Raw genomic sequence first — 26622 nt, 5'->3', positions numbered from 1 at the left:
ACCCAGCCTGGCTACACTTCAACCTTGGGTCAGGCCCCTGCTTTCGGCTGCTGCAGCAGGGGGGCACCTCTTGGGTGCCCAGGCTCCCTCTGCAGTGGGGAGGATGGCTGGGCGGTTCCCCTGGAGCACTTGGGGGCCCCCCAAGGCCCGAAGCAGAGTGGGGCAGGCTCTGCAAAGGGCTCAGCCCCCTCCTGACCTCACTGCCCCATCAGCAGGGGCCTAGAATTGTCAAGGACCCATTATTCATCCAGATAAAACTTCGGGGTGAAGTTCTCAAAGGGCAGTGCAGGGGATGGGGTTCAGGGGGATAAAGGGTGCTGGGGTCCCAGGAAGGGGCCCCGGACTGCAGGCCGGGAACTTTGGGCTGGCATGCCAAACTCCTGGAACCCGACCTGGGCCTTGGATCTGCTGCACCTGCAGCAGGGTTTTGACCAAGAGACCCCTCTAGCGCCCCTTTGGGTTTAGAGGGGCTGGGAAGTCCATCCAGGGAGGTCAGCCTGCCTGGGGAGGGGTGGGAACCCCAAGAGGACACCTCTCAGGCTTTGCCGCTTCAGGGCTGGCCCTTTAAACCCTAGACTATGATGTCACCGCAGTAGCCAGGGATGGGAGGGGGGCTGCAGGCCTGAGGATGGACTGTATTTCCCAGCAGCCTCTGCGAAACCAGTCCCCTCCCAGCAGGCACTGACTCTCCATACACTATTAACCAGTCCTGTGCCGGTTTCCAGGGGGCCTCTGAAGCATCCAGCCGCTCTGGGTTGGGGTGGGGTTCCCATGGGGGTGGCCTGAGGCAGGGACGGGTCTGGCAAGCCTCTGACCCAGCGTGGGATGCTGAGCCTGTTTCCTGCCAGTGTCCTGGCAAATGCCCTGCCAGCTTCCTGGCGCAAACTCCTGCGTCCTCCTCTTTCCTTGTGCAGTCTCCTCTCCAGAACCCAAGAGTGCACCCCCAGTGGGGCCCGCATCCCACTCTGCCGCCTCAGTCTTCCTCCCAGACCCCGGAGTCCCATGCCAGGGTCACCCCTTCCCTCTGGGTGGTCCCTTTAAGTGGCTCGGGGACTACATCTCCCGGCGGCCCAGGGCCGTCCTGACGCAGTCCCCCCACCCCCACCCCCCGGGAGGTGCGGGCCGGGCGGGGGGAGGTGACTTGATGTCATCCTGAGCAGCTGGGCGGCGGGTGCCGGTGCTCTCGGAGCGGGGCTCCCACTGCGCCGCGCACTGGGTCGGAGTCCTGGGACCTCAGGCAGGGAGGGGTCGGCGCCTTGGGGGAGAGAGCCCAGAGCCCGCCGGGAGCCCGCGCCCCGAGCCGGGGCTGAGCTGGCGGGGGGATGCTCCAGCCCCCCCGAAGCCAGAGGGAGAACCCAGGAGCGCCGCCGCCCTGCCCCAGCGCCCAGGGTGGACCTGCTGCGGAGGAGCCCTGAGCTGCTGCCGCCCTGCCCCGGGCAGCCCCTGGGGGCGAGGGACCAAAGTCTGGGTTTCTGAGAAAGTGAGTGTCCCCCCACCGTGGGCAGTCGAGGTTTGGGGGCAAGGGGGGAGGAGCTGAAGTGGGGGAGGGTGCCCAGGTTCTAGGAGCGGGGGGGGGGGGCAGCATGGAGAGGGGGCCCCTCTTCTGGGGAGTTAGTGGTGGCCCCAATTCAAGCCGTTGGGTGCAGGCTTGGGGCTCCATTCCGTTAGCGGGCAGGCATGAGGGGCAGCTTCCCCATTCTGGGTAGGAGCCGGCGGGGGGGGGGCAGGCCCTGTTCTGGGGAGGGGTCATTGTCGAGCCCAGGGCCTCTCAGTCTGCGGGGAGCCAGGCAGGACCCTCTCTTTGAGGGTCTGGGCCGGGGAGGAGGGGGAAAGCTGGCTGGGACGCTGGCTCAGCCTCGCTGTGTGGTCTTTCCTGAAAGCACTGACTGACCCACTCTCCCTGTCTGTCTCTTCCCATCTTTCTGCCGTGACTTCATCGAGCCAGGGTGGGAACCCTAACTGGCCTCTTTGGGAGCCCCGGGAAGGACCCGAGACCTGAGCCATCTTCCTCTCTAACCTGCCTGCCCCCCAGGACTGGGCAGTTGCCGGAGGCCCTGGGGGGGGGCCCAGGACTGTGGTTGTGCCCCCCCCCACGCCAACAGGATGGGCCCAAGTTAGTCAACCCAGGCTCATCCAGCCTCCCCCAGGCCCAGAGGGGACCCCAGGGGCTCTGACGGCCTGACTGCCACCCGGCTGCCATGGAGACGAAGCTGCCCCCCGCGAGCACCCCCACCAGCCCCTCTTCGCCGGGGCTGTCGCCCGTGCCCCCGCCCGACAAGGTGGACGGCTTCTCCCGCCGCTCCCTCCGCAGGACCCGGCCCCGGCGCTCCCACAGTTCCTCACAGTTCCGCTATCAGAGCAACCAGCAGGAACTCACACCGTTGCCCCTGCTCAAAGGTGAGCTGGAGCTGGCGGGCAGGGGACCTGAGCCCCAGAAGGGGCGGAGAAGCAGCCGGGACTGTCAGAAGGAGCATGGCTGGACCCCTTCCAGGGCAGGAACTCCCCCAGCCCCCCCAGCCCTCTTTGCTGACGCATGGCCCGACCGGCCTGGCCTCCTTGGAGGAGTGGCATCTGCGTGTGGCGCCACTCTGGGGGGCAGACCAGAGCCAAGGGTGGGGCACACAGCCTGCCAGCCACTGGGGCTCCCCACTACCACCCGGGCCGGGGGCCCAACAGGCTCAGGGCAGACCCACTTCTGGCTCTTAGAGCAGGGTGTCACGCCCGTGAGGAGGGCGGTGGCCATTTGGGGCACCTGTGGACAGCCCGGGTCTGTGGCCTTGCTTCCAGCCTGTCCATCGTGTTCTCCGAGTCTGCGTTAGGGAGGAGAGGCCAAACCACCCCCTCAGCTGTGCCACCACCAGGGGAGGAAGGGGGGAAAAGGGTCGTTTGCTCTGTGCAAGGGGTGGGGGTGGCCCATGAGCACAGGTCTGTGAAGGAGAGGAGAGGGGAGGAAAGAACCAGCCCTAGGGCTCGGGAGGGCTGGACCCCTGCCCAGAGGCAGCTGGATGCAGGCTCAGGTCGCCTCCCTGCCTCCCCAGACGTGCCGGCCTCCGAGCTGCACGAGCTGCTGAGCCGGAAGCTGGCCCAGTGTGGGGTGATGTTCGACTTTCTGGACTGTGTGGCCGACCTGAAGGGGAAGGAGGTGAAGCGGGCGGCTCTCAACGAGCTGGTGGAGTGCGTGGGGAGCACTCGGGGGGTGCTCATTGAGCCCGTCTACCCGGACATCATCCGCATGGTGAGCGCCGGGGCACTGGGCTCCGGGGAATGGAGTCAGGGGCACGGGAGACCGACTGCCCCATCCCCGAGCCCTTGGGCTTGACTCAGGGACCCCGACATCTGTTCTCCTCCCACTGCTGCCCAATGCCTGGCCAGAGTAGGCTTCTCAGTGCCTCCTGGGCCTGGAGAGCCCTCCCCTTCCATGGCCTCACTCAGCTGCCTCCTCGTCTAGGAAGCCCTCTCTCATTGCCCAAGCTGGAAATCTCCGTTTTCCTGCCTCGAATGCCCATTGACCTTGCTGCTTCTAGTCTTAGCTTCCCCCTGGGGCCGCACCTGCGTAGAGGGCAAGGTGTGTCTCGTCCACCCCTGGGTCCCCAGCCCTAGGCCCAGGCCCAGGGCACAGGAGAGGCTCAGTGAAAGATTGTCTGAGGAGCGGCTTGCTCGCTGGGGCAGGTGCTGAGGTCGACCCTTAGAGCTTTGGAGGAGGGTCCCTCCAGGTGCTGCCTTCAAGGGCTCTTCCTTAAAGACCCCGACTGTGCCCTCAGATCTCCGTGAATATCTTCCGGACCCTACCGCCCAGTGAGAACCCTGAATTTGACCCTGAGGAGGATGAGCCCAACCTTGAGCCTTCGTGGCCACACCTGCAGGTAGGAAGGGCCGGGGAAGGGTCTCCGTGGGTGCTGGGGTGTTGGATGGGGGGGGGTGATGTGGAAGGGTGTCACTGAGCTCCCACCTTTTTGTCTGTCCTCTCCCAGCTAGTATATGAGTTTTTCCTACGTTTCTTGGAGAGCCCGGACTTCCAGCCCTCTGTGGCCAAGAGATATGTGGATCAAAAGTTTGTTCTGATGGTGAAGTGGGGAGCCCAGGCCGGGGGGTGCCGTGGGTCCGGGGTGGGCTGTCTGAGGGGTGCAAGCATGGGGCAGAAGCAGCCTGGGGCTGGCTTCCTTCCTGACCCCTGCCCCCGGGGCCCACAGCTCCTGGAGCTCTTTGACAGTGAAGACCCCCGGGAACGTGAGTACCTCAAGACCATCCTGCACCGGGTCTATGGCAAGTTCCTGGGGCTCCGGGCCTACATCCGCAAACAGTGCAATCACATCTTCCTCCGGTGAGTGCCGCTGACCCCCCCCCCGCCCGGAGCCCCAGGAGGGAGGCAGGGCTGTTTGGGGGTGACTGAGGCAAAGGCTCCTGGGCAGGGGGCCCCTGTGGAACCCTGGCTTACCGAGTTCTCTCTTGTATATTGATTATATAAAGCCTGTGAGGTCAGTGGAGAAAGGATGTTTATTTCCATTTTATTGATGAGGAAATGGAGGCTGAGAAAGAAGTTGTTTGCACGGACTAGGTCAGTGCCTGGAACTTAGGATCTAAATCTTTTGATTCTTATTATGGCGGGTCATAAGGACGCAATGAAAGAGATTCTTCCTGCAGATGTGAATTGTGCATGGACGCGTGCTGGGCACCAGGGGACCCCATGGCCTTGTAGTTGAAAGCATGACTCTAGAGCTAGACGGCCTAGGTTTAAGTTTACTTGAATATTTGGGTGAACCTGGGCAGATTACTTAAGCCGTCTCTAGCTTGCTCATGGCTAGAATGGGGATAATGCCTGAACTAACTAAGGGCAGTCACGGAGGTGAAATGAGGTGATATGTCCAAAGCATGTAGGCTAGTTCCTGGTCCGAGGCTGGAACCCAGTCACACTGCTTCTTATCATTATTAGCTACAAAATAGGGAACACATGACCCCTCTCTTCCAGAAGCTCATAGCTTTAGGGCATGTTTCATTTCACCTGTGTCTCAGTTTCTTTATCTGTATAATGGACCTAACACACCCTATCTCCCAGTATATTTTGAGAATTACACAGCAGAGTAGATAGTCTGTTTGTCATTCTTCAGCTGACTGGCATGAAGAGTGGAGGCAGCAGGCTGAGGACCTGCCTATTTGATGGGTACCAGACGATGAGGGCTTAGGACTTAGGGGGAGGAAGAGATGAGCTGGGATGGGTCAAAGAAGAGAGGTTTGAGCGGGGCCTCTGAAAGGCAGGAGGAGGCTGGGCTGGGAAGGGCGTTTTACACATGGGTGTGGCTCTCAGCAGGGCCTGGTTTGGGGCACTGGGTTGGGAGAGAGTTGGGTTCGCATGCAGGGTGGGGAGTGGACCAGCAGGCTGGCTAGAGGGGAGGGGGGCTGCCTCTATTGTTCTGAGCCCTTCCGCACTGTTCTCTTCCTCTCTGCAGCTTCATTTATGAACTTGAACACTTCAATGGTGTGGCTGAACTGCTGGAGATCTTGGGAAGGTGATTCTCTCTGGGCCTAAGGTGCAGCAGCTGGAATCTGGGAGGGCCAGGGGCCAGGTCACCTGAGCCCCCTTCTCTCTTCTGCCCCCTCCTCAGCATCATCAATGGCTTTGCACTGCCCCTGAAGACCGAGCACAAGCAGTTCCTGGTCCGGGTTCTGATTCCCCTGCACTCTGTCAAGTCGCTATCTGTCTTTCATGCCCAGGTGAGGCAGGCCTGGTCCTGCTGCAGCAGGGGCTCCTGAGAGGAGCAAGGCAGCCACCCCGGGCTGGAAGGCCAGCCTGCTGCCCGGCTCCTCCACATCCCAGGCTGCTGCCACACCAAATCATGAGCTCAGGGGATCCTTTCAGTCTTTTTCTTGATTAATTCTTGCCATCTATCTTAAAGAATTCCTGTTGACCTTTTAAGGCGGCTCTCCGACATCAGCTCTGGGAAGACTTCCCCAGGCCCTTCCCTCCCCTCTCTGCCTTCCCTAGACAGACTTAAAACTCTCCCCCGTCTATATTCCTATAGATGGCAATCCATAATTTTATTATGGAACTTTTTGCAAAATTTATAAGCATCAGTTGCTGACTTCTTCCCCTGTGAGGTCATCGCTGTATTCCCGGCACACTGAGCAGAGTGACTGGTGCATGTTTACGCAGCAGCTGCTCAGGCAGTAAGAGAGCGAGGGGCGGTGAGCAGGCAGATTCCAGCGTCCTGTCCTGGGTGGCCGGTCCTTGCTCAGATCCCCGCTGACCCAGGCTTCTTTCCCCCGTGTTTGCAGCTGGCATACTGTGTGGTGCAGTTCCTGGAGAAGGACGCCACCTTGACAGAGCATGTGAGTACCTCGGGGGAGGCGTGGGGAAGGAGGGCCCTCCCCTCTGCTGGTCTGATTCCTGCACCAACCCCCACAGGTGATCCGGGGGCTGCTCAAGTACTGGCCAAAAACCTGCACCCAGAAGGAGGTACAAAGAAGAGCTTTGATGGCCCTAGAGGGAAGTCGGGAGGCTCAGCTTCTGGGGGGCAGTCAGTGCGGTAGTGGGCAGGGGGTGGGAGATGTGAGCTGCTGCTGCCTCCTCTGCCCCTACCCATCGCCCAGGTGATGTTTCTGGGGGAGATGGAAGAGATTCTTGATGTCATCGAGCCCTCCCAGTTTGTGAAGATCCAGGAGCCCCTCTTCAAGCAGGTGGCTCGCTGTGTTTCCAGCCCCCATTTCCAGGTAGGGGCAAGGCCAGGGGGCGCAGGGGCAGGAGGATGGCCAGGGAAGGCTGACCTAACATGAAGGCCTCTGTCCTCAGTTTCTTTTCTAGTCCTGGGTCTGTTAATTGGGGACACTCTGGACTTAGGGTCAGGAGACCTAAGGTCAAGCCTCAGATCTGCCACCTCCTGGCTCAGGGGTCTTGGGCAATCACTTCACTACTCAGAATCAGATGAAGCTTCCTCATCTGTAAAATGGGCCGACAGAATCTCTTTCCCAGGGTGGTGATGTGGATCTAGAGATCCTGAGTTTGTAAACAAGTCTGGTAAACTGACATAATGTTCCAGCATGATACTTCTCACTTATCCAGAATGAGGTGCTTATCCCTTCCTGACTTTTCTTAATAGCCCTTAAATTTCACTAGTCCCACTCGCAGGCCCAGCCAGGCTCCCCGCCACATCTAGGCTGGCTCTAGTCCACATCCTTCTACAAGAATATCAGACTTTTTCCCATTCTGCTGTAACTAGTGGCAGCTAATTCTTTCTCACAGCAACTCCAGGACTTCAGTTTAGTAAACTCCTTGAAGTCCAGTGTCTCATTTGATTCTTACAGTGGCCCGTGAAGGTCACTACTATTACCCCCATGTAACAGACGAGAAAACTGAGGCCAAGGGGTTAAATGCTCTGTGCAAGGTCCCATGGCTGCTCAGTACTAGAACTAGGATTTGCCCGAGTGTTGGACTCTGGATCCAGCGCTCTTTTCTCCTCACCGTGTTGCTTCCTCTGGGCCAAATGAGCCCTGAGGATGGGCTGTGTGGAGGGTGGGGACCCTGGGTTTTGGGGTGAGGGTGGCATCACTCTGCCATCTTGCCTGGCCCAGGTTGCAGAGCGGGCTCTGTATTTCTGGAACAACGAGTATATCCTGAGCCTCATTGAGGACAACTGCCACACTGTGCTGCCAGCTGTATTTGGGACGCTCTACCAAGTCTCCAAGGAGCACTGGAACCAGTGAGTGCCCAGGTCTTGACCTAATCCACAGAAATTGGGACCAAGACAGGCCAATCAAGACCCTGGGATTACTTCCAGCCAGAAAAGATCGGGGAAAGCGTCCAAAGGTGGCAGAGGAGTGGTGAAAGGGGCAGGCGAAGGGAGGTGTCTGTTGGGTTCAGGGCTGCATGCTGTGTTTGGGAACTAGGGAGTAGGCCGGAAGGCAGCAGGTACAGGTGGGGGCCTGTTGAAGCTGCTGTCCTCTCTCTGTCCCCTTCCCTTGACCCTGCCAAGAACCATCGTCTCTCTGATCTACAATGTGCTCAAGACCTTCATGGAGATGAATGGGAAGCTGTTTGATGAGCTCACGGCCTCCTACAAGCTGGAAAAGCAGCAGTGAGTGCCGGGGCAGAGCCCAGGGGGCTAAGGGAGAAAAGCAGGTAGCAGTCAGATCCTCAGGGTTGGGAAAACCTTAAGGGAGTATCCCAAGCCCCACTGGGTCAGACGTTCAGTCTCTCCCTTACGTCCCTGCCAAGCGCTAGGCCGTCCTATGCGCAGCCACCCACTGCATCCTCAAGTCATCCTTCCATATAGTTCCTCTAGGGGTGAGCCTTCTGCCACCCTGTCACTTCCTATCTTCCAGCCTGGGTCACTCAGGCTAATTCATTGCCCTTCCCTAAGCACAGGGTTCCGATGCTGTGAAAATGGTGCCATGCCCTCCCTTGGTAGATGAGGAAGTGGCTTGGTAAGGGAGGCTGTGCTGTAGACAGGGCCCAGGGCAGGGGAGCTGCCTCACCCTCTCTCCCCAGGGAACAGCAGAAAGCCCGGGAGCGCCAGGAGCTGTGGCAAGGCCTGGAGGAGCTACGGCTACGCCGGTTACAGGGGACCCAGGGGGCCAAGGAGGCCCCCCTCCAGCGGCTTACACCCCAAGTGGCCACCAGTGGGGGTCAGAGCTAGAGATTTCCCTCAGAAGGGGAGGAGTGAAACCCACAGCTCCCAGTCCCTCCATCCCTTCTCCTGCCCAGGGCCCAGAGACACACACCTAGTCCTGGCCTGGCCAGAGCGGGCCCTGAGGACTCCCTGCCTGGCCCAGCCTGACAGCTTTCACTGGGGGAGAGGAGGAGAGGCGGTGGTGGTCTTGGCAACAGAATTCTCAGGCCCTCGTGGCAGGACCTGGCCAGGGCCAGCTTGAGCAGGAAGCTGTGTCATGGACCTGCCCTTGCCCCGCCGAGCTGGGCCCAGGCAGCTGCGGACAGGCTCCCGGTCCCGTTCCCGGCCTAGAGCTAGGGGGCCTGTCCCCTCGCCTGCCCTGCCTCGTGCCAGCACGAGGTCCTTCCTCACCCCCACCACGGGATCCACGGTCTATTTATTCTCCCCCCTCCCCTCCCCAACAAAGACACTGTCCTGGGCCTGGGGCATCCTCTTTCCCTCCCTCCCCTCGCCCTGTACTTCCTCTCCCCTATTTATTTATTGGGCAGGGGGAGGGGTGAGGGCACAGGCAAGAAGAGATTCCCAGTGTCCTGGGCAAGGCGGGGGTCACCGTAATCATGGTCTATCCCCCTTCCCCTGGCTGGGGGTGGACTTAATAAAGACAGAAATTCGAGCGCTGCTTGCTTTATTTAGGGGTAGGGACAAAGAGAGATGTGGAACCATGAGAGACCGACTGGAGGGGCCAGGCCTCTTCTCAGGTGGTCACAACCGCAAAATCTTAGGAGAGTCAGAACCAGAACAACCCCTCATTTCAAAAACCCCATAGCTCGTTATTAGCAGTGCTGGGACCTCTTCCAGCTTTCTGACTCCTAGACCCCTGCCTCTTCCTCCAGGACAGCACCCGGGCTGAGCAGGGGAGGGAGGAGGGCAAAGGCCGCACTAGTAGCGGGAGAGGCGGCACATGTCACACTGACAGGTCCTGGCTGAGAAGAGCTCCACCTCCTCCCGCCGGTTCCCCACACACTGCAGCTGCACCTTCACCTGTGGGAGAGCAGAGGCCACACTCGAGGAGCCTTCCTCGGGGTCCGCTCAGATCCCCGACTCCCCTGTCTGCCCCCACCCCACTGGGCTTGGCCGCCTCACCTTCTTCAGGCCACTGATGGTGCAGCACTGGGAGACGGAGGTGATGTTGTGCTGAAAGCCACTGGCCACCAGCACAGAGAACCGGGAGGGGAAGGCGCTGGACTCGCAGTAGCCCACACAGGCCTGCGCCACATGGGAGCCCCGGCAGGTGCCTTGGCGGTCACTTCGCACCGTCACGTTGAAGGCTAGGAGACGAGGGAGCGGTAGAGGGATGCCTGCCCCATGGTCCAGTCCACCCACTCTTTCCTCCCACCCAGAGCTTCCCTTCCTCCTAGCTGTCTGGTCCCAGAGTTACTCACCGTGCAAGTGGCAGCCTGGCCTGGCAGCTTCCCGACCCCAGCCTTCAGTGGCCGCCAGGACCAGAAGGCAGAGCAGCAGGGCTCGGGGGGTCGCCATGGGCACCTGAAACGCAGCGGGTAGGACTGTCGGCACGGCACGGGCGTGCGGCGGGAGGGGGAGCTCCGTAAGAGCTGCCTGCCTCTGGGGGATGTAGGAGGGTCGGGGTAGTCTTTCTGATGGCGGGGTAGGGGCGGGGGTGCCTGTCTGTGGGTCTCGGCTTGCAAGTGTCACTCTGGATGGTTGAGTGCGAGCGCTGTCTCTGGATGGGACTTGTGTGTCAGCCCCCTGTGCAGGGATTCTCCTTTGGAATTCCCTCACCATCTGGAGTGCAAACATCTTCCTCCTTCCACTGCCCCCTCACTTGCAGGACCCTTATCCACAGTCTCCAGCCCTCCCAAGTTCCTCCTGACTCACTCGCTCACCACTTCCAAGGCCAGGAACAGAGTAGTCGGTGAGCCTCCCAGTGCCTCCTGTGGTCTCCCAGCGGCTGCTGGCTCTCAGAGTTTTTATTTGCTGGCGCGTGCAGCCACGCCCTCTGGGAGATCGGCTTTCAGGCTCCTTCCCCAGTCCGAGGCGCCAGAGCAATCCCACCTGGAAGATCCCAGTCTCCTCCGGGGTGTGGTCCTCAGACAGGGCTTCTGCTGCTCTCTTCTACCCTTCCATCCAGATAGCTGCCTGAGGTCGGGGCTGGGGGATGTGAGATGTAGAGAAAAGCCTGGGAGCTGGGGGGGTCGGGGGGTGGGGTACTGCATGTGGACAACTGGGGACAGAGGGGTCAACACTCTGGACTAAAGGTCACACAGCTAGTTAGTTAATGCTGGGGTTTGATTCAGAACCTAAGTGTCTGGTCATCCACCCAAGTGCAAGTTACACTCAGGGCAAGAATTTGCAAACTGGAAAAGAGACCCCTAGTCAGCAGCAGCAGCCGGAGGGGTTGAGGAAGGGCAGAAATCCAAAGGAAGTCACGGGGAGATTCTGGAGGGCCCCACCTCAGGGCCAGGCCCTCAAGGGCCTGCTCAGAAAGGGCAGAGCAAGCCGCACAGACTGCCAGTGCTCATCAAATCCTACCCTGTCGCTGCCCAGCTGAGAAGATAAGAACCAGAGAAGAAAGCACCTGAAGCCCCAAGGCTGGTGGTCAGCCAGTCAGAGGCAGGACAGGCACTCAGATCTCAAGATTTAAGCTTTGTGAAGGTTGGGACAAGAGGACAAAGGATGTAAACCCAATTTGAGAGGGGCTGGTGTTACCGTTGTCCCTAATCCTCGAATCCCCACACCCAGGGTTCCCCTTTGGCCCTGTGTCCCTCACGTGTAGAAGCCCTGCCACAGCTCCTACCTTTTCCCCACCAAAGGTAAGGCGCCCGACGAAGAGGGCGCAAAGGGACCTCAGCAGTCCAGCCCTGCGTCTTTCACTCCTTTTGGGAACCCTCCAGCATCCTGACAGGTAATCAGCCTTCGTTCAAAGACCTCTGTGATGAGGGCTCAGGGCCCCAGGAGGAAGCCCATTCTAACATGGGACATCTCTAATGGTTAAAAAGCGATTCCTTTTTTTCTCACTAAAATGTTTTCTACTTTCCATCTATTATTTTGGTTCTTTGCTGCCACATAACACAAGTCTAACCTGTCTGTCCCAGATCAGCCCTCCAGTTATTTGCAGACAGCTTAGATGCCCAGGTCTTCATCAGGGGCCCTATCCCAAACTGACTTCCAGTTAATCTGATAGCCTACTCTGTGATAATGTCAAAGAGCTGGTGTCAGCAGGGCTCGGGACAGTGAGTCCTGCAAGACCCCGTTTCCTAACTCCTGGCAGGGGCATGTAAGGGATGAGGCCAGCGCAGGCCACACACCCAAAGGCTCCTGTAAACAGTGACCAGGGAGACCAAAGGACAGCTTGTGCATTGGCTCCCGAATCTCAAGGGAAAAGTCTGCTCTTTCTCTTACTCTCTCTTCTTCACTAGTCAATCAATAACTCTGCATCAATAATTTATTGTCATTAGGATCCTAAGTGCTGGAGAGAAAAGACCTAAACTGATAATCAGGGCAGAAAATTCTTAGACTAGAGCATTTTTTAAAGTTCTACTCTTTTCTTAACGTTTTAAATTGGAAAAACTTAAATTATAAAGGGGCAAAGGACAAGAAAAACCCACAAGAGAACTCAGATCATTTGGGCCCTCATGCTCCATGACTGAAATGTCCTAAGAGATGCACGGAATTGCAGGGACAGCCTGGCCTTTCTCCATGGTGGCCTTGGGCCGGCTCACTCGCTGTTCTTTCTGAAGAAATACCGAAATGGGAAGAGAGAGCTGTGGAATGAAAGTGGAGAGGTTGAGCCCAGGAGGTCGCCTTCCCTTTTCCCAGGTCCCATCAGTGCTCCCTTAGCTAGGGCATTTTCCTCCGGTGAACGGAAAGTCAAGTCTGGAACAGCATTTGTAAAAGTACCCAAATTAGCTTAAACTCAGGAGGGGGAAACAAAGGAGAATTGCAAGGGGATGGTTGAGCTCTGGACTGATAAAGAGATTTGTGAACTGTCCTCTGCACAAAGAGGACTGTGAAGACCCAGCCTGGATTCTAAGGGGAAACAGAAACATTTTGGTAGCCAAATCATTCAAATAACCCAAATACTAGAAGAATGTTCCCAATTCAAGCCACGCTGATGGAACCCCTGTGCTCCAGGCCCTGTGCTGGGTACGTAGAGGTGGGTGGGCAATTAAAAAAAAAAAATGAGTAAGACACGGTCTTACGGACTGTGTTTGGCATAATTCACAATGAGGGCCCCTGTTCTCCAATCTCATTTCCATTGTCTATCCTGGACATGATACAGAAACCTCTGTGGGTAATCTGCTTTCTTCTCTCTGACAGTTTCTCTCAGAGATTCAGCGAGGCAGGCTCTGAAGCTGGATCCCCTGGACCTCAGTTTGATGGCAGGGGAGAGGCCTGTCTTACCTTAGGAACCCAACGAAGCCACTGGTTCCCAGCTCTGTGGGTCCTTTAGGTGGAGATGGATTGTTCTGTTGCAATGATGGAACCATCTGTCCTGCCAGGCTGTCCTCCCATTTAGAACCTACAAGGAAAACACTCAGGCAGGGAAAAGTATCAGTCTGTGGGCTACTTTCATGTGAATAGGAGAATGACAGCATACCCAGGATGAGCCAAGGGCAGCTTCACAGCAGGATTTGTTTGAAGTCATGTGAATTGTTATTCTGACCTTCCCAATTTCATCTCAGACCAGAAACTGCTATCCTGACCTCAGGATTTTCACCCAACTCAAGACCCAGCTGCCCATCACAGCTGGTATATCTTCCTGTAGAATGACAACGTGTTAAAGAACTCACTTGCCTACATCCCTGCTTCTGTGCTGTGGTCACATAGAATCCTCATTCTCCATCAGTGAGATGGACAGCGAACACCTCAACATGCATTCCCAGCCTCACAGAGCATCCCTCCGTACCGTACCCTCGGTATTAACACTCATGATCCAAGGGGAGAGGGGAAGAAGCCCCTCCCTAGAGATCACTCTTTAACAAGACAGAAAAGCAAAAACACCTCCCCTCCTAACTTTTTCTGTAAAATGCATCATCCCACTCTGAGAAATGTTTTGGAATCATGGGTGCATCAGTTTCACTATCAGAAGTGGAGGAAGGGTATGCATTGCCTCCTGTCAATGGACTTCTAGAGGTTTAGAGCAAGCCCTCAGTCTTGGAGCATGGCCAACAGGCACCTCCGCCCATGGAGTGTGCCCAGGCTTGGAGCTCTGTGCTGTTCTGCTCATCAGAGAACTAAAGAGGTCAAGACGGTGATGAAAGGAGAATGAACATGTTTTTTTCTAGAACCTACCTTGTTCCTGGACATCGGTGATACCAGAGGCCGGCGTCCCCTGCCTTTCAGGCTGGGTTTTTCTTTCCTTGTTCTGATAAAAAGAGGACCAAGAAAAGTCTTAAACTTTACTCCTAGACAGCTTGTGGTCTAAATGCTACCTGCTGGTGAACTGATACCACATCAGTGCTGGGGCCTGGCTTCTGACTGTCCAGGCAGCTTCTATGTTTCTCTCTATAGCACTGTCCTGTTTTCCATTTTGGCTTCCTAACCACTGCCTCTTTAAAAAGTTTAAGAACTGAGAACAAAGCTAGATTTAACTTATAGTCCACCTAACTGGGTGCCTACTCTTGCTAAGAACAGAATATTGAAAGGAAAAATAAAGACTAAAAAACACAAAACACAAAGAAAAAAGAACAGAATATTGAGGTTTCAGAAATCAGGAGGACTCTAACTTAAACTTGGAGAAAGGCATAATCTAAGGGGTAAAGGTGATATATAAACTAAATATTATGCGATCATGTGGTAAGACCATAACAAGTCTATATGAAGTGCTGTGGGGCCCAAGGAGGAGCAGGTAGCAGTTAGTCAAAGAGGGCTTCACAGAGGAATGATGCAGTATTTGAATGGGGGCCTTGGTGGACAAGCAGCACTTTGCCAACACAGGGGGTCAGTGAGAGCAGGCATGCAGACAGAGACATGGCATGCAAGGGTACAACTATGGCATAAACGGCCAGCACAATGCAAGACAATCTTATTATTTTCTCTTGTGCTACTGCTTTATAGAACTACCTTTGTGCTTTGAACGGACATCCTACAAGCTGGTTCCAAGCCCAGAGCATTTTCTAGTAAATAACCTGACAATCAAAAAGTGGGTCATATATTTCCTTTGGTGATCTCTGGCAACTGGCCACTCCCCTTACACAGCCAGAACCTGAGTGCCTGATTGTCCAGCAGCCCTGAGGTGTTTCTGGAGAGGTTTTGCTGGTGAAAAAATCAATAGTAAGGGGTCACGGACTGTCAAGGTGAGCCTGGGAAGCAAAGGCACAACAAGCCTCTAGGAAAGTTAGGACACAGTCCTCATCCTAAGCATAAACTCCAGGCTAAAAGAACGGCTATTTCTGTGAAAGCTTTTCCACAAATCCCATAAGTCAGTCCACACAGGCAGGCACTCAAGTCTTATTCCTATAAAAGTGGGGAGGAAGGAGGCCATCTCTTACCATTTGCAAACAGGGTGGAACTGGAATTTAGAGGACCCTGGCCCACCTCTGATTTCTGTCTTCAGGGAGTGATTGTTATAAATTTAATGAAACTATGGTTTGGGGCTTAAGTCAGGCTGCATAGAGTGTCCCTAATGAAAGCATCTATTAAAGGTGGCAGTGGGTACCAGGAGGGCAAAGGCCATCCTACCTCTAAACCAGGGCAAATTCCCTCACTAGATAATTTTAGCTTTCATGCACTTCTGAAATCTTGAGAGAACTTCTTACTACACAAAGGTCATAAGAATAACTTTATAGCCTCTGAAATAAAATTGAGGGTACCAACTGGTACATAATACTCTGTGAACTGCCCTCATGCAAGGCTGTCCTCTGACTGTATGTTCAAAGCCAGATCTGCTTTTAAGTGCAGTTCAAGCAGAGGTGGCCCCAACACTACACACCTGTCAGTCTGTTTTACTTCTCTGCTGTCTCTATCCCCACCCGACCCCCCCCCTTTTTTTTTAATTCCTAAAGTCTAGATCTCTAGGTCTGGACCTGAGAAAGCAGAGGGAATGGCTCCGCACTTCCTCTCCATCCCCACCCCCTCTTATGAAACAGAGGCCTTATTCAGAACGTGCTGTATTCTTCCAGGCTTTCGCTGCACAGGCCCCCAATGTGTTCAGACGTGCATGATGCACCCTGACTGTGATCTTACACCCTAATTTCCCCCAAAGGGGAGAGAAAATATTAAGCAATGGACCATAGGCACAAATTCAATTTTTCCAGCTCAAGTAACTTACTTTGAGAATCACTGTGATCACTTTAATTTAGGAGAACTCTCCTTCCTGGGAACAGGGTCTACAGTGCAAACTATCTCTGGGCTTTGAGTCAAAAGCAATAAACATGTTTCTTTTGGTTGGGCTGCATTTTGCTCAGAGATTTTTCAAAACCCAGTATCAGGTTGAAAAGGTAATTATGTTGAGTAAGAAGCTGTGGGTACTGTTCTTGAGGGAAATGATGTGTCAAACTAAGAATAGGAAGGTACGAAGGGTAGAGAGTGAGGAAAATGTTCCTTTAATAGTAATTATCTTGGTTGTATAAAGTGTCTTTGTTCTCTGGAGCTTCATTTATGCCACTTGTACTTTCTCATTTCTTCTTCCTACCTCTCTTTAAAGATGGGAGGTATAGAGGAGGGCAGGTGTCTGCCTAAAATCACTATGAAGGTCAGCTGGCACCCTGGTACTCTGACCCTGCCCAGAGAGGCAGTCTCCATCCCTAAGGGTACATTCTTTCCACAACTAAACTATAAGCTCCTAGAAAGAAGTAACCAGACCTTAAATAAGTTTGTGTGTCCTAGCACCCAACACAATGTCTTATAAATAGGAAATAGAATAATCAATTTTTAAAGGATGATCACTCCTCTCCTTAAAAAATGCTTTATGAATTCATATGATCTTCAAGTTAACATCTAAACTTATTAGCATGGCCTCAAGGCCTTTCATGATCAGACCTTGCTGACCTCTCCAGTAACACTGCTCAGCACTAAGCCCCGGGCACCCTAGCTTGCAATCACCAAAGGCACCATATGCTCTTGTCCCTTGGCCTGAGCTCTTTACTGCTCTGAGGGACTCTGGAATGCTTTCCTGGCCTTCACTTGGTCTGGGTGAGGTTCTCCTTTGTGTTCCCTTTGTGCCCTGAGCTTTCTTCTATCCCTACACACATCATACCTAACAGGAATTGGCTGCTGAGCCTTACACTGTTGCCATCTTTAGGGTGGAGTGGGCCAGCCCTAGTACTTGGCATGTAGGGGGCACTAAAATTGCTGAATCAACTCATGAGGAAATGTTTTGCTCAATAATTGGTCAACAGTTGGGTCCTGTGAAGGCAGGCAAGGGAGGTGAGTTGTTAGAGTTGAGTATGTACTTTGGATCAGAGCTGCTTTTGAGAGATAAGGGAGAGGAGAAAAAAGAAGGAGTTATAAGGCACGAAAACAGCTATTTAGAAAGGGAAGAAAAGAAAAAGGGCTCTATTTTAGAGACTCTTTTATGGAAAAGAGGACCTGAAATGGAGAAGTGGCAGATATATGAATATCTAAAATAGACTCAGTGAGTGAAATCAGATGCCACTGGTGGCCAACCCATCACTGCTATAGATGTAGTTTTCTTTCTTACCAATTTCCCATGCTGATATATGCCTATCTCATCTGCTTACCCAACTCAAGACCCAGCTGCCCATCACACTAGTCATTCCTAGTCTCAGACTCCAGTATAGATGAAAGCAAAAAGGATTCTAAAGAGAAATTTCTATATTGGATCCCACCTCGATTCAATTGGTCTATTTTCTTATCTCAACTGCAAACTACAAGAAGTAGCTTTTTAAGCTAAGAGGAGAGGACCTTTAACAAAAGGATTCATCGATGTGTGAATTATGTAGCCACTTTTGGGTCAGACTGTGGCAAGGGTGGAAGAGTTGAATGATGTTCTGCAGGCAGTGAAACTTGAGGAGTTCAGTCACTTCAATCTGCACGAAGGACCAAGATGTGCTGGTAACAGGAATCCCAATTTGTAACATAGCAGGAACAGCCAAGAACCGCAAAGCCTCCATTTCGGTGCTTACCCCCATGGTTTCCTTAGGGGGCTTCTTTTTACTTGGGCCTTGGTTGGAAGTCCCCGTCTTGGCCCTAAGGTGGAAGGGAAAAAAAGCCCAGGAAATGTTACTGGCAGCAGCAACATCACCACATTCAAGTAAATGTGGCCCAAATGAATATTTCAGTAGGCTGGCTATTTTTATACCACTCCTGGCCTGCAGAATAAGTTGTGTGGCCAAATTCTCTTTGGGTGCTGCTTTAATTCACAGTAAAATCCCAAATGAATAGAGTGATCTGAGGGGCTGAAAAGGGAAAATGTGACTGATAACAGGTATGAGATTTTGAAATACTTGATTGTGCAACAAAACCCAATGAAAAGAAAGACCTGAAGACTCATCTCCATGGAAGACTAAGTCAAAAGGAGTAGAGCTAAGCCTCACATTTCCAAGTACCCATATTCCACCTGACTTGGAAAGGAATTTCCTAACTTTTCACTGCCATTGCATCTGGAGGGTATAGGATTCAGCTCCCTTGTGATCTACCCACACTGCTCCTGTCTATCTAGAGGGACACACAGTCTAAGGAAAGAGCAGCTTCTTTCTGTGAACCTAGGGTGAAAGCACTTTGGCCCTGGGAGCAAACCACACCTTGGATTACTCCAGCAGCTGTCTCTGGGATGCTAGTAAGAACAACTGACTTGTCTTACTGGCTCCTTTTCTTAATTTATCCACTCATTGGAAGAGGCAATTACCAATGAAGCCCAGAAAAGAAAGAGACTTTCCAAGGGCAGGATCAATCAGTAGCAATAGCTGGCAAAGTCTAACCAGGATGCAGTATTTACCTTCTCTCCCAACACCACTGACCTGTCTGGCCCTGGCCTCTCAGGGGAGCTGGGCACTTCCATATACCTCCGTTTCCTCATCATGGCTCTTGCTGCTTTCTTCTCAGCTAGTACCTTCAAAGAGGAATCAGATTCTTGTGACCCCCTCCTTTTCAGGAGCTGCTCACAGCCCATGAGGGCAAAGTGAAGAGAAATCCCCATCTTTAAATTGCCAAAAGCAACTTTTCTTAAAAAAAGGATTTTATTTATCTCCGCCCCGCCCCCCATTGTTTGTGCTTGCTGTCTGCTCTATGTTTCCATTCACTGTGTGTTTTCTGTGTCTGCTTGTCTTCTCTTTAGGAGGCACCAGGAACCGAATCTGGGATGTCCCATGTGGGAAAGAGGTGCTCAATTGCTTGAGCCACCTCCACTCTCTGCTTGGTGTCTCTCTCATTGTGTTTCCTCTTTGTGTCTCCTTGTTGTGTCATCTTGTTGCATCAGCTCGCCGCACCAGCCTGTCTTGCCAGCTCACTGTCTTGCTTGTCTTCTCCAGGAGGCACTGGGAACCAAACCTGGGACCTCCCATGTGGTAGGCAGGAACTCAGTCTCTTGAGCCACATTTGCTTCCTGCCAAAAGCAACTTTTGACACTATCCTTTGAAAACAAGGATAGACATTCTGCTAGAGACAGTTTCAGAAATCTAGCCAAAGGGAAAAATATGGTCTCATGTCTACAATTCCATTTGGGCCTGGGCAGCAACCAAGGGGCAAAGAAAGAAGAGACAAGAGTAGAACATTTTGGACAACAGTAGACAATAAAGTTAATTTTCAATTTGTACAGAAAAGACCAACTTACCAGTTCAAGAGGACTGTCCTTTATTGGTTTCCCTACAACAGGAAATTTCAATGTCATAATAGTAGATCATGACTCTATTTCACCTGGATTTCTGGCCACTACTTATTTCTCAGAACTGTCCTTAGACAAAATCACTCTATGGACCTTTCTACCATGTGCCTGGTACCACTTCCTAGAAATATAATGTCTTCATACTCTTCCTTCTCTGTTTCAGAACTATTGGCATCTACAAGCTGGAAGGATCTGATTCGCACTAAACTCTTTCTAACAATATGCCACTTAAAAAACAGGGTGGGGTGTGTGTGATCCCTACTATAAAAGGAATGAGTGAATTTCAGTTATCTGTGACAAATGGAATGAACAGATACTTTGATGCAAGTTCTTTGTATCCTTTTTCAAATCAAACTGGTAGGTGCCTACCTGTCCCTCTAGCAGTGAAAAATATCCATGGCCTTCAGAGATTAAAATTTGGGCGATATCTTTATACCACCACTAAGGGGAAAGTCACTGAGTACACTAAAATGTACGTATTTATAAAATAGATGTCTTTCATCAAGTGATTACTCTAACACAGACCTCTATACTTCCCATCTACCAGTATTTGTACATTTAATTCTTTTAACAACTCAGTGAGATAGGTACTATCATTCCTCTTCACCATTTTACAAAAGAGGCACAGAAAGATTAAGTAATTTATCTAAAGTCACACATCTATCAAGTGGCAATGGCACCAGCATTTGAACCAACTAGTCTGGCTTACAGCGCAGGCTCTTGACCACTGCATGGTGCAGCATCGAGGCCCACTGCTTTTTGCCATATTCGGCTTATACTGCTAACCCATGACATTCAACCTCCTGCTTTTCTTCTCTACCACCCATACTCTAATAATGCTACTTACCAGGGGACAGGTTTTCTTGAAACCATTTCATCTCCACGTAGAGAGTGAAAACAAATGGGTAAGGAACCAAGACAACTTCCCCATGTTTGAATTTCAGGTGGGAAACCCTCTCCCATTTACTTTTATCTGGAAAAGGTGCTAAGGAGTGCAAAAAGAAGTCAGTATCCATCCCTGAGTATTATTTTAGTGATGAGACTCCCTCTCCTCTCCCAATCTCCAAACTGACAATGGCTTTGTTATTTCCATTTGATCTACAATGTGAGTGGTAGCCAGAAAAGAAAGGATACAGGGAAATACAACGAAGTGTTCTGTAGCAAATGGTTGTAGATTATCCAAATTTCCCAAGACCACTCGAATAGAATCCTGAAAAAATATGTTAAAATGACTTTATTTAATACTGTATAGTCGCAGCCAGTCTTGTCTGCTCTCTATGTTCACTGGCTGTGCATTATCCTGTGTCTTCTTGTGTTCTCTTTAGGTGGCACCAGGAACCAATCTTGGGACCTACCGGAGCGGGAGAGAGGTGATCATTCTCTTGTGCCACCTCAGCTCCCTGGTCTGCTGCATTTCTTATGGTCTCTCCTCTGTGTCTTTTTTTGTTGCGTCATCTTGCTGTGCCAGCTCTCTGCTCAGGCCAGCTTGCCAGGCAGGGCAGCACTCCTGCGAAGGCCAGCACGTATCTATTTCTTATTCATTCCACAATCTTGAAAACAGACACTATTTAACACCCTCATTTGACAGGAAAGGAAACAGACCCAGAGAAGGCAAATAAGTTGCCCCAAGTCACACTGTGAATGGCAGAGCTAGAATTCAAATCCAGAGGTGACTGGCTCTCTCCACACTTTGCTTCCTTGAGCTTCTCCCTGTTCAAATTAACTAAAGCAAAGTGAAATAAATTCTGCTTTCCTCACAATTACAATTAGCAGAAAATTTCCATGTCCCTATATTAAAATAATTGTTATTTATAATGATGTTCTTGAGGTGTTGCAAGATTCTAATGTAACTTTTAACATTTAGCTAAAGAGCCACAGGTACCTTTAAGGCTGCCTCAAATTTTTGGTTTGGCTGAGTTTTGTGCTTAAGTGTATTTAATTGCATTTGAATTCTTTGAAATACAGCAGTATGTGTCTTAGAAAATCACAATATTCTTAAATCAATGAATTGTGGAGTTAGAAGAAGATAAATTAGTTTAAACCTATTTTACAAATGAGGAAACTAAGCTCCAGAGAGATAAATGATTTTATCTGTGTCAAGGATCATACAGCCAATTAATGTCTAAGCTAGGACTGGAATTCAGGGCCAGCGCCCTGAACTCCTGTCCAGTGCTTTCACCAATATTCAAAGCTGTCCACCTGCTCAATCTTCTATCTATGGGAGAAACTAAAGCTAGAGGAGATGAGTAGAAAAAGAATGAAAATGAAGGGGGAATAAAGCATTCACAAATGTTTCCAATTAAAATGAAAACATAGCAACTGTGGCTGTATATTTACAGTTGAGTTTCCTGGACGTCAAGTACCAGGCCATGACTGGGATGGTGAGGTTTCCGAGAGCCCTGGAAGGGAGCAGTTTTCTGGAATCACTCCCTGTGCCAGCTGCCACAAAAGAAAGCTGCCCATGGCTGGGAGGTCTGGTGGAAATAAAATAACTCTTAGCCTCAAAGGTGCTGACACTTCAACTAGGAGAAGTGAGAAAGGTTACAGACTTTAAAATTTCCTGGAAAAACAGTAAAGTTTCTTTGCAGAAAAAACTTGACAGGGAGAAGCCAACTTATCAAGTGGAGGTTGTGACTTAGTTTATAGGAAATAATTAAAACCTGTACATGGACATGTCTTCAGCTTAAAGAATAACTTTCCCAGAAGTTATCTGCTTCTTTCCCTACCTCCAGCTCCCGGACGATGACTTTCTTATTTTCTATCTCTTCCCCTCTGGAAGGCAAACAGACAAAAGACAAGTAAGTCAAGAAGGAAAGCTCTGGAGAGAGTAGACTCTAGTAGAGTAAAAATGACCCTTCCACTGAGCTAAAGAAACATGACAAATAACAACTGTGTGTGCTGACTCAGTGTTGACGGGGAAGAAGCTGATTATTTGGTGGTGTGATCTGAGCAAATGGTACAAGCTGTATTAAAATGTCTCCATTAATCTGTCAAGACCTGAAATTCCCACTGTGAGAGTTAATAATCTGTTAGAACTGTTGCCCTCAAAGTGTGGTCTGCACACCCCTACAGGTTCTTGAGACCCTTTGGGGGGGGGCGTTCACCAAGGGCAAATCTATTTTCAAAATAATAATAAGATGTTATTTGCCTTTTTCACTGTGTTGACGTTTGTACCCATAGTGCAAAAGCAATGGTTAGCAAAACTGCTGGTGCCTGAGCACAAATCTAGGTAGTTGCATTAAACTGTACTAACAGTCATGATAATCTTTACTGCAACACAAGGAAAAACAATCTTTATGAAGCAGTAAAAAATTATTAATTTTATTAAATCTCAATCCTTGAATACGTCTTTCAAACATATTATGTGATAAAATGGAAAAGGTAAGATATGCATACAGTGCTTCTGCTGCATTCTGAAATATGATGGTTGTCTTGTGGAAAAGCACTTGTGTGACTATTTACATGGCAAACTCAATTAGCTGCTTTTCTCATGGAATGATATTTTACTTGAACGACTGGCTGACAGAACAGCTATGGCTGCTATTCAGACTTGGGAATCTGACAATTGTTTTTAAATGAACAAAGTGAGTCTGTCATTTCAAGGACGACTAATAGTATTTGTTGCCAATGATAAATTTTGTACTTTCAAGTGAAATTTTAAATTCTGGAAAACCTCTATCCACCACTGTGAGCTTCTTAACTTCTAAACACTTAAAGGCTTTTCTGATAAGATTGGTAGTGTGATGAAATGTGTCAACATTTGGACAATCTGCACAACCCAGTGAACCAATATTTTCCAAATGATCAATGAAATGCACCATATTACAAAGTCATCTTAGTTTTGTTTTTTTCTATTTAGGAGATACCAGGATTTGAACCTAGGACCTCATACATGGGAAGCAGGTGCTCAGTCACTGAGCTACATCCACTCCCCAAAAAGAGCTGGTATTTTTCGTGTTTGTTTTTAGGAGGTACCAGGGATTGAACCTGGGACCTTGTACATGGGAAGCAGTTGCTCAATCACTTGAGCTACATCTGCACTCCAACAAAATTGCCTTAAAAGATTTATTCAAAGAACAAGATCAATTAATGAATTGTAATGTAGCAGACTTCTAAAAGTTCACTGGTGTAATATCAGATTCCACATTGTAACCAACCTCTAAAAGACTTCTGCTTTTTTAAAAAACAAAACTACCACTTGTTGGGTTTTAATGCAGTGTCAGAGGAGAACATCCATAACAATCTGGGAAAGCTATTAAAATATTCCTACATTTCCCAACTACAAATCTATATGAGGCTGGATTTCATATACTTCATCCAAAAAAACCCAAAATTGAAAACCACTGCCTCAAAGGTATGCGTGCCATTTCTAATTAGAAACTTATATGAATACCAAGTATCGTGCATATAAAATACCCGGCAGAGTCCTACATAGTATTACTTCAGCCAGTCTATTGGATTGGGTGAGGGCAGAGAGGGGAAGACCTGGGGGGCTGCACTAAGCTGTGCTTGCAGAGGCTACTCTCGTAGTTTTAAAATTACCTGATGCTGTTGCCATATCTGATTTTGAATTTATACACATTGGGTCCTGCATGAAGAAATCTTGTCTCTGGGAATGGGTAGGTGAAGGGTTTTAAACTCATTGCTTCCAAATGATAGCCTAAATAAAGCAGAATATTAGAGTTACTAAAAAGCTAAGGGAAACGGACTTTGGCCCAGTGGTTAGGGCGTCCGTCTACCATATGGGAGGTCCGCGGTTCAAACCCTGGGCCTCCCTGACGTGTGGAGCTGGCCATGTGCAGCGCTGATGCGCGCAAGGAGTGCCGTGCCACGCAAGGGTGTCCCCCGCGTGGGGGAGCCCCACGCGCAAGGAGTGCGCCCGTGAGGAAAGCCGCCCAGCGTGAAAAGAAAGAGCAGCCTGCCCAGGAATGGCGCCGCCCACACTTCCCGTGCCGCTGACGACAACAGAAGCGGACAAAGAAACAAGACGCAGCAAACAGACACCAAGAACAGACAACCGGTGGGGGGGGGGGGAATTAAATAAATAAATAAATAAATCTTTAAAAAAAATAAAAAAATAAAAATAAAAAGCTAAAGATAGCTCCTTATGTACAGTAAAGGGGCCTGTGCAATCTGTAGCATCTCTTCAATGGGTAAAATGTCCAACACTCAGCACCACTGGCTGTGTCCCCAGCTCAGTCCCTCTACTAATCACCTACTTGGATCCTTCTACCTGCATGGGGAAGATACACCATGTGTTGGAATGATGTCGTTGGTTAAAGTCAGAAGACCTGAGGCTCAAGTTTGTTGTTTACTATATGACCTTGGGCAAAGCTCTTCTCTTTCATGAAACTAATAACATTAACATCTGCCCCGATAAGTCACTGGGCTTTTATTAGGATTAAATGTAACTCCCCAATCTCTCTTGAATCTTTGCTCTTCCCCCATACCCACTTTCCCTGGAACTTGGGCAGAGGTACAGAGGGCTTAAGTCAAATAATGAGTCAATCCAAAGGATATGCTAATAAAGAGGCACAATTAGGAGGACCTCTGCTGTTAATAAAGTTAAGGGATTGGCACAGCTTATGCAGCAAATAAGGATGTGCACTAATGTCATGTTTCCATGATAAGAAAGCCTTATCAACCACCCTTCCTTACCACCACTTGTGATGCTGCCCTGTGCCTCAGCAGTTCCTATTCTGCCCCCAGTGCTTGCTAGCTTTACTTTTTTTTTTTTTTAAGATTTCTTTTATTTATTCCCCTCTCCTTGCTATCTGTGCTCGCTGTCTGCTCCGTGTCCATTTGCTGCATATTCTTCTGTATCTGCTTGTCTTCTTTTCTTGTCTTCTCTTTAGGAGGCACTGGGGGAACCGATCCTGGGACCTCCGATGTGGGAGAGAGGCATTCAATTGCTTGAGCCACCTCAGCTCCCTGGTTTGTTGTATCTATCATTGTCTTTCCTCTGAGTCTCTTTTTTGTTGTGTGAAATTGTTGCATCAGCTCATGGCGTGGGCCAGCTCTCTGTGGCGCGGGCCAGCTCGCCATCACCAGGAAGCCCCAGGAACTGAACCTGGGACCCCCTATATGGCAGACGGGAGTCCAATCGCTTAAGCCACAACTGCTTCCCTAGCTTTCCTTTTCTTATTCAAAAAGTTCTTCCCACTTAAAGCACTCTTTGTGGGAAACTCAGGCAAGTGAGAGATGGAAAAAGAAGAAACATCTCTTCTCAAAGAGGGCATTTGGTATGTACTCAGAGGTAAAAATCAAGCACACTATGATTTTCTAAGTTACTAGGACTTTCTGATGCCTTCCCCTATTTGCAAAGTAGAAATAATCCCTGCACTCTATCTCTTCATATGGAAGTTTAAATAATAATTAGAGAAAGGGATCCAGAGTTCCTAAGAACTTACCTATAGACTTACCTATAGACACTTACCCGTGACTTACCTATAGACAACATAAGGTATTGATTTTAGAGGTGGCTGGATGGAACTGACACAGACATCAACACAGACATAGACAGAATAGGCAAAAGTAAGAAGAATTTGGTTTTGACTCTCAGCTCCAATGAGCCTTCTTAGCTTCTCTGAGGCTTGGTTTTCTTATTTACACAATAATAACAATAATTAACCTCAACCAACCAATTTTCTGCTATGCTCTAACTGGTTTATATTAGTTCTCCCAAGTCTATGAGATAAGTAGTCTAAGTTGGCAAATGAGGAACCTGAGGTACCTACCTACAGCTATGAATGTCGGAATTGGGATTCAAACTGAGGCAGTACAGATCCAGACTTAATGCCTTAACCTCAGCACCAGTCTGCTTCTGGGGATTAGTATGAGGAAAAAAACCAAGAGAATGCATATAAAATCATTTTGTAGGCAGTAAAATATCATAATACATAAGAGAATATTTTCATTATTCTTTCCTCCATATCATCCTGATGCCATTTCTACTTGGCAGGGAAAACTCTTGTATGGTGGAAATCAGAAGATCTATGTGCCCAAAGAGTGGAATTTCCCAGAATTTTCCAAGTTCAAGTCTAGGGCTGCCAGTAAAGAGATACTCCCACGTCTGATCTTGGCTGCTTGGGATTAGAATGTCCGCAGATTGGAGTCAGAGACCATGAGACTTTTTAGACTAGAATTACAGTCAAAAGTGAAGAGAAATAGTTGGTGCCAAATGCAAATTCACCAGGAGGGAAATACTGTTCATATCCT

The 26622-nt window shown here is 50.4% G+C and overlaps 3 protein-coding genes across 3 annotated transcripts; 1 reads left to right on the top strand and 2 right to left on the bottom strand.

Annotated features, from left to right (window-relative positions):
- Positions 1-705: 705 nt before the first annotated feature.
- PPP2R5B (protein phosphatase 2 regulatory subunit B'beta) lies at positions 706-9273 on the top strand. The gene is made up of 14 exons (XM_058305217.2): positions 706-1480; positions 1946-2397; positions 3039-3235; positions 3762-3863; positions 3972-4064; positions 4191-4321; positions 5445-5504; positions 5601-5709; positions 6271-6324; positions 6401-6451; positions 6586-6705; positions 7564-7691; positions 7965-8066; positions 8480-9273. Exons 2-14 carry the CDS (start codon positions 2199-2201, stop codon positions 8625-8627), a joined length of 1494 nt encoding a protein of 497 aa, XP_058161200.1. The 5' UTR covers positions 706-1480; positions 1946-2198; the 3' UTR covers positions 8628-9273.
- On the bottom strand, positions 9269-12262 carry GPHA2 (glycoprotein hormone subunit alpha 2). The gene is made up of 5 exons (XM_058306182.2): positions 12227-12262; positions 10497-10733; positions 10043-10145; positions 9744-9928; positions 9269-9641 (listed from the first exon to the last, which is right to left on the bottom strand). The coding sequence occupies exons 1-5, from the start codon at positions 12260-12262 to the stop codon at positions 9540-9542; spliced, it is 663 nt and encodes a 220-aa protein (XP_058162165.1). The 3' UTR covers positions 9269-9539.
- MAJIN (membrane anchored junction protein) lies at positions 12046-26207 on the bottom strand. The gene is made up of 11 exons (XM_071217958.1): positions 26142-26207; positions 23947-24064; positions 22131-22176; positions 20539-20614; positions 20252-20377; positions 19354-19385; positions 18542-18633; positions 17708-17771; positions 13914-13986; positions 13023-13140; positions 12046-12382 (listed from the first exon to the last, which is right to left on the bottom strand). The coding sequence occupies exons 2-11, from the start codon at positions 24045-24047 to the stop codon at positions 12337-12339; spliced, it is 774 nt and encodes a 257-aa protein (XP_071074059.1). The 5' UTR covers positions 24048-24064; positions 26142-26207; the 3' UTR covers positions 12046-12336.
- Positions 26208-26622: the final 415 nt, after the last annotated feature.

Source organism: Dasypus novemcinctus, chromosome 10, assembly GCF_030445035.2.
Source record: "Dasypus novemcinctus isolate mDasNov1 chromosome 10, mDasNov1.1.hap2, whole genome shotgun sequence".
NCBI classification, from domain to species: Eukaryota; Metazoa; Chordata; class Mammalia; order Cingulata; family Dasypodidae; genus Dasypus; species Dasypus novemcinctus.
This window is presented reverse-complemented; position numbering and strand designations above follow the sequence as displayed.